This window comes from Vulpes vulpes, chromosome X (assembly GCF_048418805.1).
Source record: "Vulpes vulpes isolate BD-2025 chromosome X, VulVul3, whole genome shotgun sequence".
In the NCBI taxonomy this organism is placed as follows: Eukaryota; Metazoa; Chordata; class Mammalia; order Carnivora; family Canidae; genus Vulpes; species Vulpes vulpes.
This window is the reverse complement of record NC_132796.1, coordinates 44,410,625-44,425,541: the sequence shown is the minus strand read 5'-3', so window position 1 is coordinate 44,425,541 and position 14,917 is coordinate 44,410,625. Positions and strand designations below refer to the sequence as shown.

At 36.6% G+C, this 14,917-nt stretch overlaps 1 protein-coding gene across 5 annotated transcripts in view; it reads right to left on the bottom strand.

The window, feature by feature from the left end:
- Positions 1–14,917, bottom strand: part of RRAGB (Ras related GTP binding B) — a 44,624-nt gene that overhangs the window by 22,602 nt on the left and 7,105 nt on the right. For 3 of the 5 annotated variants that reach the window (XM_025988395.2, XM_025988398.2, XM_025988397.2), the window contains exons 4-6: positions 12,789–12,872; positions 10,831–10,897; positions 7,011–7,233 (exon numbers count right to left, since the gene is read on the bottom strand). In XM_025988395.2, coding sequence (XP_025844180.1) covers positions 7,011–7,233; positions 10,831–10,897; positions 12,789–12,872 — 374 coding nt within the window. The remainder of the gene's footprint in view (positions 1–7,010; positions 7,234–10,830; positions 10,898–12,788; positions 12,873–14,917) is intronic. The other 2 variants (XM_025988396.2, XM_072743575.1) reach the window with 1 other exon arrangement.

Sequence of the window (14,917 nt, the reverse complement as noted above, 5' to 3'; positions counted from 1 at the left end):
GGCAGAGAGCTGGTTTGTTTGCAGACTCTGTCCACCAACGAAAGCCTCTCAGTAGACAATGCAAGGAGAGCACCCAGCAGTTTGGTGCTACTGTAGACCCTGCAAACAAACCTGACCACTGAAACCATCCAATGATAAGCCCACAACAGCCTCAGACTGGCCCCTTAACAGCACAGGGACCAAATCCTACCCAGTGTGTGTGCAACAGGTAAGGTGGACCATTGCAGCAGACTGATGTGAAGGCAAACACAGCTCAAACAGAAGAGTAGGGTTCATACAATACACACAGAAGAAACTCCTGAAGCACCTGGTTCTGTTAAACAGGGGATATTGTGCTACAGGTCACCATGGGACTTTTTCCTCATAGAACCATTACTTTCAATATTGGGAAACACAACCGATGTTCCTAATACATAGAAACAAACACAGAAAGTTAGATAAAATGAGGAGACAGAGGAATATGTGCCAAATGAGAAAACAGTACAAAACAACAGCAAAACAGCTAAATGAAACGATGATAAGCAATATGCATGATACGGTCATAAAGATATTGGATTTCAGAAAAAGAATGGAAGATCTTAGTGACACCCTCAACAGAGAGACAGAAAAGCAAATAAGAAATGAAGAACTCAATAACTGAAATTAAAAATACATGAGAGGGAATCAATAGCAGATTAAAGGAGGCAGAAGAATGGATCAGAGAGCTGGAAGACAGTAGTTAATGGAAAGCAACCAAACTAAATAGGAAAAAAAAAGGGTAATAAAAAATAATAATAGGTTAAGGAAGCTGCATATCATCAAGTGTAGTAACACTTACATCATGGGTATTCCAGGAGAAAGAGAGAAGGGGGCAGAAAAATTTTTTGAAGAAATAATAGCTGAAAAATTCCTTAATCTAGAGAAAGAAACAGATATCCAGATCCAGGAGACACAGAGAGCACCCCCCAAAAAACAACCTGAGGGAGTCCACACCAAAACACATAAAAATTAAAATGGAGTGGGATGCCTGGGTTGTTTGGTGGTTGGGTGTCTGCCTTAGGCTCAGGGTATGATCCTGGTCTGGGGATCGGGTCCCACATCGGGCTCCCTGCAAGGAGCCTGCTTCTCCCTCTGTCTGTGTTTCTGCCTCTCTCTGTGTCTCTCATTAATAAGTAAAATATTTTTTAAAAATTAAAATGGAAAAAAGTAGTAGTAAAGAGAGAATTTTTAAAGCAGCATGAGAAAAATTATATACAAAGGAAATCCCATAAGTTTTTCAGAAGAAACTTGGCAGACCAGAAGGCAGTGGCAGGACATATTCAAAGTACTAAAAGGAAAAAATCTACAACCAAGAATACTTTACCAAACAGAATAAAAGTAGTAAACTAATCACTTACAAAACCAGTATGGAGGTTAAACACAAAAGGAATAAAGTCAATTGCATCTATAAAAATCAGTCTATTGATTTAGAAATTAAAAAGATGAGGCAGCTCCAGTGGCTCAGCGGTTTAGCGCTGCCTGTAGCCCAGGGTGTGATCCTGGACACCCGGGATCGCGTCCCATGTCAGGTTCCCTGCATGGAGCCTGCTTCTCCCTCTGCCTGTGTCTCTGCCTCTCTCTCTCTGTGTGTGTCTCTCGTGAATAAATAAATAAAGCTTAAAAGAAAGAATAAAATCTTAAAAAAGAAAAAGATGTAAATTATGACATACACATGAAACATTGTTTTTTTTACATTGTTTTTTTAAGATTTTATTTATTTATTCATGAGAGACACAGAGAGAGAGAGAGGCAGAGACACAGGCAGAGGGAGAAGCAGGCTCCATGCAGGGAGCCCTACGTGGGACTCGATCCCAGGTCTCCAGGATCACGCTCTGGGCCGAAGGCGGCGCTAAACTGCTAAGCCATCTGGGCTGCCCTCACATAAAACATTGTTGAAGGGACGTAAAAATTTATTACTTTGAGAATGGGTGCAAACTTAAGTGACCATCTACTTGATATAGACTGCTATAGGCATCAGATGTTATATATGAGCTTAATGGTAACCATAAACCAAATACCTGTAATAGATAACCAAAAAAAAGAAAGGAATCCAAGCATATCATTAAAAAAAGCCATCAAACCACACAGAAAGAGAGCAAGAGAAGAAAAAATACAGATAAAACTATAAAAACTTTGCAAAACAAGTAACAAAATGACAATAAGTACATATTAATCAATAATTACTTTGAATTTAAATGGACTAAGTACTACAATCAAAAGACACAGGGTGAATGAATGTATAAAAAGCAAGACCCATCTATATGCTGCCTACAAGAGACTCACTTCATACCTAAAGACATATGCAGGTTGAACATGAAGGGATGGAAAAACATTTACCATGCAAATGGAAATGAAAACAAAGATGGAGTCGCAATGCTTTACATAAGACAAAATAGACTTTAAAACACTGTAACAAAGAGACAACGAAGCACACTACATTATGACAAAGGGAACAATCCAACAAGAGGATAGAACAATTATAAATACGTACTCAACACAGGAGTGCCTAAATACAAGGAGAAACATAAACACAGGGGTGCCTGGATGGCTCAGTGGGTTGAATATCGGACTCTTGGTTTATGCTCAGGTCATAATCTCAGGGTTGTGAGACTGAGCCCTGCATCAGGCTCCACGTGGAGCCTGCTTAGGATTCTCTCTCTCCCTCTGCAACACCCCCCCCAATACTCATGCTCTTGCTCTCTTTAAAAATAAAAGAAACATAAACACATAAACAAACACAAAGACAAGTATTGAGAGTAATAAAATAATAAAATAACAGTAGGGGACTTCAACACCCCCACTTACATCAATGGATATTTTATCAGACAGAAAAACACCAAAAAACAGTGGCTTTGAACATCGGACCAGATATAACAGATATATTCAGAACATTCCATCCAAAAACAGAATACACTCTTCTAAAGTATACATGAAACATTCTCCAGAATACATCATGATATGCCACAAAACAAGTCTCAATAAATTAAAAAAGAGTGAAAGCATATCATGCATGTTTTCTAACCATAGTACAAAACTAGAAATGAATCACAAGAAAAAATCTGGAAAAAAGACAAATACATGAAGGCTAAATGACATGGTAATAGAGAGTGAATGGGTCAACCAAGAAATAAAAGATGAAGTAAAAAAAAAAAAAACATGGAGATAAATGAAAATGAAAACACAATGATCCAAAATATCTGGAATGCAACAAAAGCAGTTATAAAAGGGAAGATAATCGCAACACAGACCTATCTCAAGAAGCAGGAAAAATCTCAGATACACAACCAAACCTTACACTTACAAGAACTAGAGGGGTGCAGGATGGATTAGTTGGTTGGGCGTCCAACTCTTGGTTTCAGCTCAGGTTGTGATCTCAATAAGGAATAAAACCCTACAATTCTTTACCCTCCTCCCTCCTCTTCCCCCTCTCCTCCTCCCAAACTTGTGCTCCCTCTAAAAGAAATAAGTAAAATCTAAAAAAAAATTAATAAAGGAACTAGAAAAAATGCCCAAAGGCAATTAAAAAGAAATAATAAAGACTAGAGCAGAAATAAAATAGTGACTAGAAAAAAAACAACAGTATAGGTCAATGAAACTAGGAGCTAGTTCTTCAAAAAGCACAACAGAATTGATAAACTTTTTTAAGCCAGACTTATCCAGAAAAAAAAACAGGAATCAAATAAATAAAACCACCAATGAAAGAGAAGAAATAAAATCAACATCACAGAAATATAAGTGATTATAAAACACTACTATAAGAACTACAGGCAAACAAACTGAACAACCTAGAAGAAATGGATAAATTCCAAAAAACATGTAATTTCACAAAACACAGTGAGGAAGAAATGGAAAATATGAACAGACCAATTACTAGCAACGCAAGTGAATCTGTAATCAATTAAAATCCCAATAACAAAAAAGTGCAGGATGAGATGTTTCACAGTTGAATTCCACCAAACATTTAAAGAAGAGTTAATATCTATTCTTCTCAAACTATTAAAAAAAATAGATGGGGAAGGAACACTCCCAAATTCATTTTATGAGACCAGCATTTCCTTGATACCAAAACCACATAAAAACACTACAGAAAAGGAACACCTGAGTGGCTCAGTGGTTTAAGCACCTGCCTTTGGCTCAGGGCATGATCCTGGGGTCCTGCAATGGAGTCCTGCATCGGGCTCCCCTCAGGGAGCCTGCTTCTCTCTCAGCCAATGTCTCTGCCTCTCTTGTGAATAAATAAAATCTTAAAAAAAAAGTTACAGAAAAGAAAACTACAGGCAAAATCACTGATGAACACAGATGCAAAAATCCTCAAATAAAATATTAACAAACTGAATCTAACAATACATTAAAAATGTAATGTAATGTAATACATCATTCACCATAATCAAGTGGCATTCATTTCTGGGATGCAAGGGTGGTTTAATATTTGCAAATCAATGTGACATATCACATTAGTAAGAGAAAGGAGAAGAACTATATGATCATTTCAATAGTTGCAGTCAAAGCATCTGACAAAATATAGTATCGATTCATGATAAAAACTCTCAATGGAGTAGGTTGAGAGGAAACATACTTCAACATAATAAAGGCCATACATGAAATACTCAAAGCTAACATCATTCTCAATGTTGCAAAACTGAGAACTTCCCTCTATGATCAGGAACAAGACAAGGATGTCCACTCTCCTACTTTTATTCAATGTAGTATTGGAAGTCCTAGGCAGAGCAATCAAACAAGAAAAAGAAATAAAAGGCATCCATATTGGTAAGGAAGAAGTAAGACTTTCACTATTGATGACATGAAACTACATAGCGAAATCCAAAAGAATCCACAAAAAACTACTAGAACTGATAAATAAATTCAGTTAAGTTTCAAGATACAAAATTAATATACAGAAATCTATTGCATTTTTATATAATAATAATAATGGAGAAATTAAGAAAATAATCCCATTTATATTTGCACCAAAAAATAATAAAATTCATAGGAGTAAACTTAACCAAGGAGGTGAAAAACCTGTACTCTGAAAACTGTAACACATTGAAGAAGGAAACTGAAGATGACACTAACAAATGGAAGAGATATTCCACGCTCATGAATTGGAAGAACAAATATTGTTGAAAAGTCCAAATTACCTAATGCAATCTACAGATTTAATGCAATCCTATCAAAATACCAACAGGATTTTTAACAAAACTAGAAAAAATAATCCTAAAATTTATATGGAACCACAGAAGACCCCAAATAGTCCAAGCAATATTGAAGAAGAAGAAAACCAGACGTATCAGAATCCCAGATTTCAATATACATTACAAAGTTATAGTAATCCAAACAGTACGGTACTGGCACAAAAACAGACACACAGATCCATGGAACAGAATACAGCACAAATACACCCATGTTTATATGATCAATTAATGTACCATAACAGAGGCAAGAATATACAATAGAAAATAGTTTCTTCAACAAATGTTGTTGGGAAAATTGGGCAGCAACATATGAAACAATGAAACTGAACCACCTTCTTCCATGATACACAAAAATGAACTCAAAATGGATTAAAGACCTAAATGTGAGACCTGAAATCATAAAATTCCTAAAAAAAAAAACAGAGGCAGTGATTTCTTTGATATTGGCCATAGAAACATTTTTCTAGATAAGTTTGTTCTGGCAAGAGACACAAAGGCAAAATCAAATTATTGGGATTACACAAAAATAAAAAGCTTTTGCACAGTACAGGAAACCATCAACAAAACAAAAAGGCAACCTACCAAATGGAAGAAAATATTTGCAAATGATATATCTAATAGAGTTAGTATCTAAAATATATAAAGAATTTAAACAATTCAAGCCCCCCAAAAAACAAATAATCTAATTTAAGGAATGGGTAGAGGATCTGAATAGACATTTTTCCAAAGAAGACAGACATACTGATGGAAACACATGCAAAAAGATGTTCAGCATCACTAACCATCAAGGAAGTATAAAATAAAACGAGAACATGGTACCTCTTTACACCTCTCAGAACAGCTAAGCTAAACTCTCAGAATGGCTAAACTAAAAAAACAAAAAATAACAAGTGTTGATGAGGATGTGAAGAAAAAGGTATACTGGTGGGAATGCATATTTGTGCAGCCACTGTGGAAAACAGTATGGAGGTTCCTGAAAATATTAAAGATAGATTTACCACAGGATCCAGTAATTCCACTACTGGGTATTTACACAAAGAAAAGAAAAATACAAATACAAAAAGATATATGGGTCCCTATATTGCAGCATTATTTATAACAGCCAAGATATAGATGCAACCCAAGTGTGCATCCATAGATGAATGGATAAAGAAGATATGTTATATACACACATACACACATGCAGTATTATTCAGCCATAAAAAGGAATAAGATTTTGCCATTTTCAAGAACATGGATCAACCTAGAGAGTATAATGCTAAGTGAAATAAGTCAGAGAAATATATAAACCATATGACTTCACTAGCTTGTGGAATTTAAGAAACAAAACAAAGCAATACACAGAAAAAAAAAAGAGACAAACAAGAAAACAGACTCTTAAATACAGGAACAAACTCCTGGTGACACAGAGGAGGGATGGAGAAATGGATGAAATAGATAAAGGGGATTAAGAAAACACTTATCTTGGTAAGCAGTAAGAACTATAAAGAACTGGTGAATCATTATACAGTACATCTGAAATAGAACATTATATTTTAATTTTACTCAAATAAAAAACATAAAAAATGCTTAATGATATCACATTGACAAGTTCCTTACCTAAATCTGAAAAATATTTGTCAAATGGGTATATTACTCTTATGATGGAAAATTTATGAGTATTTTTAAAAACATGACAGAACTTTACTTATGCTGAGATTTATTCTTCCTGAAAATAATCATACTATTTACCTATATCTCTACAAAAGAAATTCAGAAAGCAAGTCAACCATTTCATGCAGCATCCTTTATGTTTCTTACCAGGTCCCGTTGGTCCTCCTGTACCAGATCCATTTTGTGTACCAAGCAAAAGATTTTGGCATCTGGAGAATTCTGCAGAATGGCCTCTAGGCATGATTGGTAATAGTGCATATCCTTTTCCAGTTCACGGCTTTCCACATCAAACACATATATCAGAACTTCCACATTTCGGAAGATGTTGTCTCGTTGGCTAGTGAAATAATTTTCCATGAAGGTATCCTGTCTAGTAGGAAAAAAACATCTAGGTAATGAACAAGTCCTCAGTTTAGTCACTCCTACTTACAATTTAGTTTTGTTGGTTTAATCAATGTGAAAGATAATCTTAAAGCTTCAAATTAATAGGCAAATAATAGTAAACTGGTACAGCTTCACCTTCTTAGTTCTGTGTTTTTGTCCCTCTTTCTTTTATTTAAATTCAATTTGCCAAGATATAGTGTAACAACCAATGCTCATCTCATCATGTGCCCTCTTTAATGCCTGTCACCCAGTTACCCTATGTCCCCGTCCACCTCCCCTTCTGCAACAACCCTTTATTTCCCAAACCACAATGAGATACCACCTCACACCAGTGAGAATGGGGAAAATTAACAAGGCAGGAAACCACAAATGATGGAGAGGATGCGAAGAAAAGGGAACACTCTTACACTGTTGGTGGGAATGTGAAATGGTGCAGACACTCTGGAAAACTGTGTGGAGGTTCCTCAAAGAGTTAAAAATAGACCTGCCCTACGACCCAGCAATTGCACTGTTGGGGATTTACCCCAAAGATACAGATGCAGGGATCCCTGGGTGGCGCAGCAGTTTGGCGCCTGCCTTTGGCCCAGGGCGCGATCCTGGAGACCCGGGATCGAATCCCACATCGGGCTCCCGGTGCATGGAGCCTGCTTCTCCCTCTGCCTATGTCTCTACCTCTCTCTCTCTCTCTCTGTGTGACTATCATAAATAAATAAAAATTAAAAAAAAAAAGATACAGATGCAGTGAAACACTGGGACACCTGCACCCTGATGTTTCTAGCAGCAATGTCCACAATAGCCAAACTGTGGAAGGAGCCTCGGTGTCCATCGAAAGATGAATGGACAAAGAAGATGTGGTTTATGTATACAATGGAATATTACTCAGGCATTAGAAATGACAAATACCCACCATTTGCTTCAACGTGGTTGGAACTGGAGGGTATTATGCTGAGTGAAATAAGTCAATTGGAGAAGGACAAACATTATATGTTCTCATTCATTTGGGGAATATAAATAATAGTGAAAGGAAATAGAAGGGAAGGAAGAAGAAATGGGTAGGAAATATCAGAAAGGGAGACAGAACATAAAGACTCCTAACTCTGGGAAACGAACTAGGGGTGGTGGAAGGGGAGGAGGGCGGGGCGTGGGGGTGAATGGGTGACGGGCACTGAGGGGGGCACCTGACGGGATGAGCACTGGGTGTTATTCTGTATGTTGGCAAATTGAACACCAATAAAAAATAAATAATAAATTTATTTTAAATAATAAATTTTTTTAAAAAAGGAATCTCTCACGGTTTGTCCTAATTTTTCGCCACTCAGTTTTCCCACTTCCCTTATGGTCCCTTTCACTACTCACCTTCTTAGTTCTTGAGCCACACCTTGCACCACCCTTTGACCCTCTCCTTGTGTTCCAAATACACTTTGACCTCTCTCAGTTCCACTGGCCTGTAGTATATCCACTAAGGGGGCATTTATATATGCGATTTACTCTGTTTCACATGCTATTCCCCTATACCTACATCTAATTAACTCCTACTTGTCCCTTTAGAGTTCCGTTCAATCCATATTTCCTCACAGAAACCATTTCCAACCTTTCTTTTTTAAAAAAAAAAAAAGATTTTACTTATTCACAAGAGACAGAGAGAGGGAGAGACAGGAGAAGCAGGCTCCGTGCAAGAAGCCCAATATGGGACCTGATCCCGGGACTCTGGGATCACGCCCTGACTCAAAGGCTCAACCACTGAGCCACCCAGGCATCCCTCTAATGTCTCTATCTTGAGCAAATCCAGTCACCACAGGCTTTAATACCATTACATTGTTGTTATTTTTAACACTTAACCACAAGTGTGATGTTACATGTGTTTGTGAGTTTTTAATGAATGGAATTCATTTCCCTAAAGTGTAAGTTCCATGTCTGTTACTGTCCACCACTGTTTCCTAGCTTTAAGCAAAGAGTCTTCCATAGAGTAGTAGGTGCTCAGTGAATATTTATTGAATAAATAATTAGTCAATACTACTCTAAACTATATGGAAATGACTTCAAGATAGCTTTTTAGCAGTTTTGTTCTTTGATCCCTAGGCTGTGTGCTGCTTCCCAGAAGTTCTCAATTACCAAGAACCCAGCAAAAAAATTACTTTTGTTGAAATTTAAGAAATTAAACAAATGAGCAGAGGAAAAAGAGAGAGAGAGATACAGAGAGACAAACCAACAAATAGACTCTTGAAAACAAACTGATGGTTAGTGGAGGGGAGGGGATAGGTGATATAGGTGATGAGGATTAAGGAGTGCACTTATGATAAGCACCAGGTATTGTATGGAATTGTTGAATCACTATATTGTACACCTGAAATTAATATAATACTGTATATTAACTATACTGGAATTAAAAACATAAATTTTTAAAAAGTAGTTTTGTCATGAAAAAGAGAAATCATGAACCTAGCTTTTAGTCTTGTACTTGGCTATTAATTAGCTGTGTGACCTTTGGGAATTCTTAGTATCACTGTACTCAGCTGCCTTACCTGCAAACTTAATGATAATATCTTAGGGCCTAAAACCAAGAAACTGGGACTAATCTCTTGAAAGAGATTACAGAATTAGAAGAATGATAAGGAGGAAGGTTTTGTATAGAGAGCTGCTAGAGCATCAAGTGACCCATCTGCTAGCAATAATGGGTCATTTTCTTCTAGAATATTTGGCTATTTCATTATTCTTTCAACAAATAACTCATTGAGCCCTTGTTCCATGGTTGGTTCTATGCTAGGAGCTAGTAAACACTGAGCTAACAATAAATTTTGTGAGGAACTTTGCTATGCATCTATATGTCATCTTACTTAATCATCAAAACAACCCTATCATTTAGTACCATCATTATCCCTATTGTATAGATGAAGAAACTGGCTCAGAGAGTTTAAATGATCTATATAAGATAACACAGCTAACAGAGCTGTGCTACAAATCCCAATCTAACTCCAGAGTCGAGGGTCCTAACCACCATGCACTACACACTGTTGCTGCAGCATGGAGACACAAATAGCCATAGGGTAAGGAGCAATACCTACATATAAGCACAGTGAATGTGCATTTGTGATGGAATACTCTAGAACTACCTCAGCCATGAAAGAAAAAACTGTTTCCTATCCCTCCAACAGTTGGTAACTCAGCTAGAGAATATATGGTTAGGGCTGATCCACAGTGCTTAGATTGCCTGGAGATTGAAATAATAAAGAATGAGGTGATATGGTATGATGGCTAAGAGCTCAATGTTGGTGTTATGCCACTTGAGATAAAAAAAAACCTAATTTCTTCACCTGCAAAAGAGGGAGATAATCTTTCCCATACTACAGATACCTAGACACAGCTTGTGTTAGTACTGATGAAATATGTCAGAGTAGGCATTTTCACAATTAAATAAAAGTCAGAGATCTTTATTTAACCAAGTGCCAATTCTGAAGCAATTTCTATCAAGTGTATCTAATGTATCTATTACAAATGATAGCTACTGTAATGTATTTTCCATGCTGATTATACTAGATGCCATGGTTACTGCCACTGGCCCCACAAACAAGCAGATAGTACTTACCCACCACAGTCCCACAGGTTCAATACCAGGTTTCCCAGAAATCGAACATGAGAATGTTCTACATCAACTGGAAGACAAATATGACAAATCTAGTAATTGTAGCATGTAAGGTGAATTTCAAAATAAGCAAAGAACTAACCCATGGAATTTAGAAGGACCAAAGTGGAGTGAAATGCTCAAAGCTACAACAAGGAGGTGACTTTCAGTTTAGTAACAAGGTGGGCACCTAAACTACTCTGAGCTATAGAACTGGCTCTCAGTGTAAGTCATTTTACTTTTTAGTTTAGTGCTTAGAGCAGAAACAATCTCCAATTATAATATTGATGTTAAAATTTCAACATGTAAGACAGAGACATATACCATGTAATAGCTCTTTAGTAAACTGCCAACACCCTCCACAAAAATTTAAAATATGACAACAAACACCAAATACAAAACAAGCATAAAACATAACCTAACTTGTTCCCTCTACTGGTTTCCTTATTTCAGTTAATGACCCTATCATTGTCCCATTTCAGGAGAAGTGGTTATTTTTGACTCTGTGTTCACATTCATTGCTATTCCTTTGTAATTTCTCGATCCACTTGTTTTACAACATGCCACTAACAATAAGGAAGGCCTTTACTTCTTAAGCCTACACAACTACAATAGCTCCATAATTACCTCCCACCAGGAAGCCTTACCCACTTTACTTCATCCTACAGGCTACTGTCAGATTCATCTTCTTAACACTACTTTGAACATGTCACTCCCCATTCAAAAATCTTTCAGTGGTTCTTCCATGCCTAGAGGGGGGCATTCAAGGTCCTTCAAATTTGGCTTCCAATCTACCCTTATATTCCCCAGTGAGTCACATGAATAAAGACTTTTGTTCCAGTCCAATTTGGTTTATTCATAGTCCTCCCCAACCCCACTACCTCCCCAACACCCAATATACCTTACATCAGGGGTCGCAAACTTGCTAATATGGGCCAAGCCAGTAAATTTGCAAAAGCAAAGATGACCATGTACAGAAAGTAAACATCCATCCGAGAGGATGATAGAGTGGGTGGCAATGGTAATTCTAGCTTATTTGTCAGGCAGGAATGTGGGATCAAGATGATCATGTCTTTACATCTTTCAATAGTAGTGGGAAACCAGATTTTTAGAGAAACTTTTACATATTAATAATTAATTCCAATTTTTCTAAAACATTGTACAGGCCAAACAAAACATATCTGGAGGCCTTATCCAGTTTACAGACTGCCTGTTTGCGACCTCTGCCTTACACTTCCCTCCCCACTCTATACTTTGCCTACTCTGTTCATCTGCCTAGAAAATCCTCCCCACCTTTCTTTTGAAGTTATATTCATCTATTAAGACCCAGTATAAATTCACTGCCTCTAAAAGCCCTACCTGGCCACCCCCACTTACCGTCATCACTCCCTCTGAATTCATTCAAACATTTATTAAGCATCTACTCTCTGCCAGGCACCAAAAATCACAAGGAGGAATAATGAAAGTTCTTATCCTGAAAATTTCTTAAAGTCTAGCAATTATCATTTTTACAATTTATTGCAACAATCATACAGTGGGGTTTCTTCTATTACTATCTTGAATCTATTGCTTAAATTGACTGCTATCTAACTTTTGTGCAATTTTATCTTCTTATAACCTAGATCATAAGCAGCAAAGCATTAAAACATGGGCATTAAAAAAAAACATGGGCATTGGAGTCAAACAGTTCTTAGTTTGAATACCAGCTGTACCTCTCTCTGTGACCTTGGGCAAGTCACTTAACCTCGAGTATTAGCTTCCTTCTCTATTACAAAAGGTGGAAGACATGCTATTGACCTCACAGGATTGTTGTGAGGATTGAAGGCGTTATTATACTTAAAGTGCCTGGCACGTAGTAGGTGCTCAAACTACTTCCCTTCTCCCCTTACTTCCCCCTCCTTGGAAAAGGAATCATATCTTACATGTCTTTGTATTTCCAACAGAGTCTACGAGAGAGTAGGTGCTGAAACTGCTATTAATTTGAAGACTATGTAAACGGTCTAGTACTAAAAAAAAATGGAAAGAAGTACTACTGAGAAAGGGAAAGACAATAACAAAAGTGACAGGATTCAGTGACTGTTTAGATATGAAGCACATGGGATAGAAATCTGGTTTCTACTCCCATATCAAAGAAATTGTTCTCATCAAATGACCAATGGCCCATTACCAAATCCAGTGGACATTCTGGTCCTTGTCTTACTTTCTGCAGCATGACACTGTTGACTACTCTCTTCTCAAAAAATTCTCTTCTCTTGGCCTCTGATATCATACCTATAACCTCTCTGGTATATCTTCCTATTCTTCTTTCTGTCCCTTAAATGTTGGTGCTCTTCAGGATTTCACCTTTGGCTACCTACTTTTCTCTATACTTTTCCCCCAGGTAAGATAATCTATTCATGTTATTTTATTTACCATTTGGATACTGATAACTCATAAATGTTTATCAGATGTTTAACACAGATGTCTCTCTGCCTTTCTGAAACATATATTGAACATCTTCACTTGAATAATGCATAAATATCCCAAACTCAGTGCATCCACATATAACTCATCTCCCCATTTTTCCTACAAAGTCTATTCTTCTTTAGTCTTCTCCATCTCAGTGAATTTAACCAGTTGCCTTAGCCAAAACCTTATTTTGATACTTGAGTCTACTCTTTCTTCCACTATTCCATGCAAACCTATCAACAAGTCCTACTGACACAATCTCTTAAATACCCAAATGCATTTGCTTCTGAATATACTCACTACCACTACCCTAACTCAAGTTAAGATCCCATCATCTCTTACCTAGTCTACTAAAATAGTTATATAACTTGTCAACTTGTTTCTATCCTTGCCTCCCTCCAATCTATCCTCAATATTAGATATAATCATCTCTCCAAAATGAAGATTTTACTCCATTATTCTTTAAAAAGAAAAAAAGTCTCTGTGCATATTCATATATGTATTACACCCTGAAAAAAAGGCCAGAAGGACAATCTCAAACTACTAATGGTGGTTGTCCCCAGGAAGCAGGACTGAGAATGAGGGAAGGAGCAGATTTTCTACACTTCTGCAATATCTGAATTTTTCACAAGTTTTACTTTTGTAATTAAAATTGAAAATTAAAAATAATCAAATCTGACATGTCACTTTTCCATTTAAAATTCCTTATGGACTGCTACCCATAAAGTTCAAACTACTTGACTTAGTTTATAAGGCATTCTATGATCTAACCACCATGCTCTGTCTTCCTTTTTAGTCTCATGTCTCCTGTATGGCCCTCTGGCTCTCCTAATCTTCCTGTCCTGCTGTCAAAAGAGCAACTGAAAAGAACTAGAACAGAGCTCTAGGAAATCACATACACTTATGGAGCAGAAAGAAGAAAATATTTTTTAAAGGGGTAGAAATGGTTAAAGATAAAGGAAGAAAACCAGAGTGATAAAGCATTAAATAAAAGCCAAGGGAACAGAGAATTTTGAGAAGGTAGGAAATCTGGGAGCTGTCAACAGTGTTTGTGACTAAAATACTTCATAATCACATTTTTATTGACAAGTTTACTATTCCAACAAACAGATTTTAATAGCCCACTAATAAATTAATTGTATCATCATTTTGTACCCTTACCTCAAATTTTAAAACACAGTAGGCTCTAAGTTTAACAAAATATAATTGGATTTTTTTTCAGCAATGACAACTAGAAAAACACTAAAACATTAAAGGTAATATATTTTAGAAGTACTCTTTTTGCTAATTTTAATTTTAAAGAAAATCAGCAACTGCATTAGAAGGAACAGTAAGTAAAAATCAATGCACTATATGTATTTTCAAATAGTCTATAAATTTAGCAGTAGAACCCAGATTAGCTAATGATACATTAAAGCAATAAATCCAACATATTTTAAAGCACACTTTTACTACTTTTAAGGAAATACAGTAATTGTTAACAAAGTATATCAATAAAGGTCCCATTTAAGACAAAAGCCCTGTCCTACTCAGTGCCTGGCATACAGGACGGTCCAGAAAAGCACTTGTTGAATAAATGGGACTGTTTAAATGTATAGGGTTC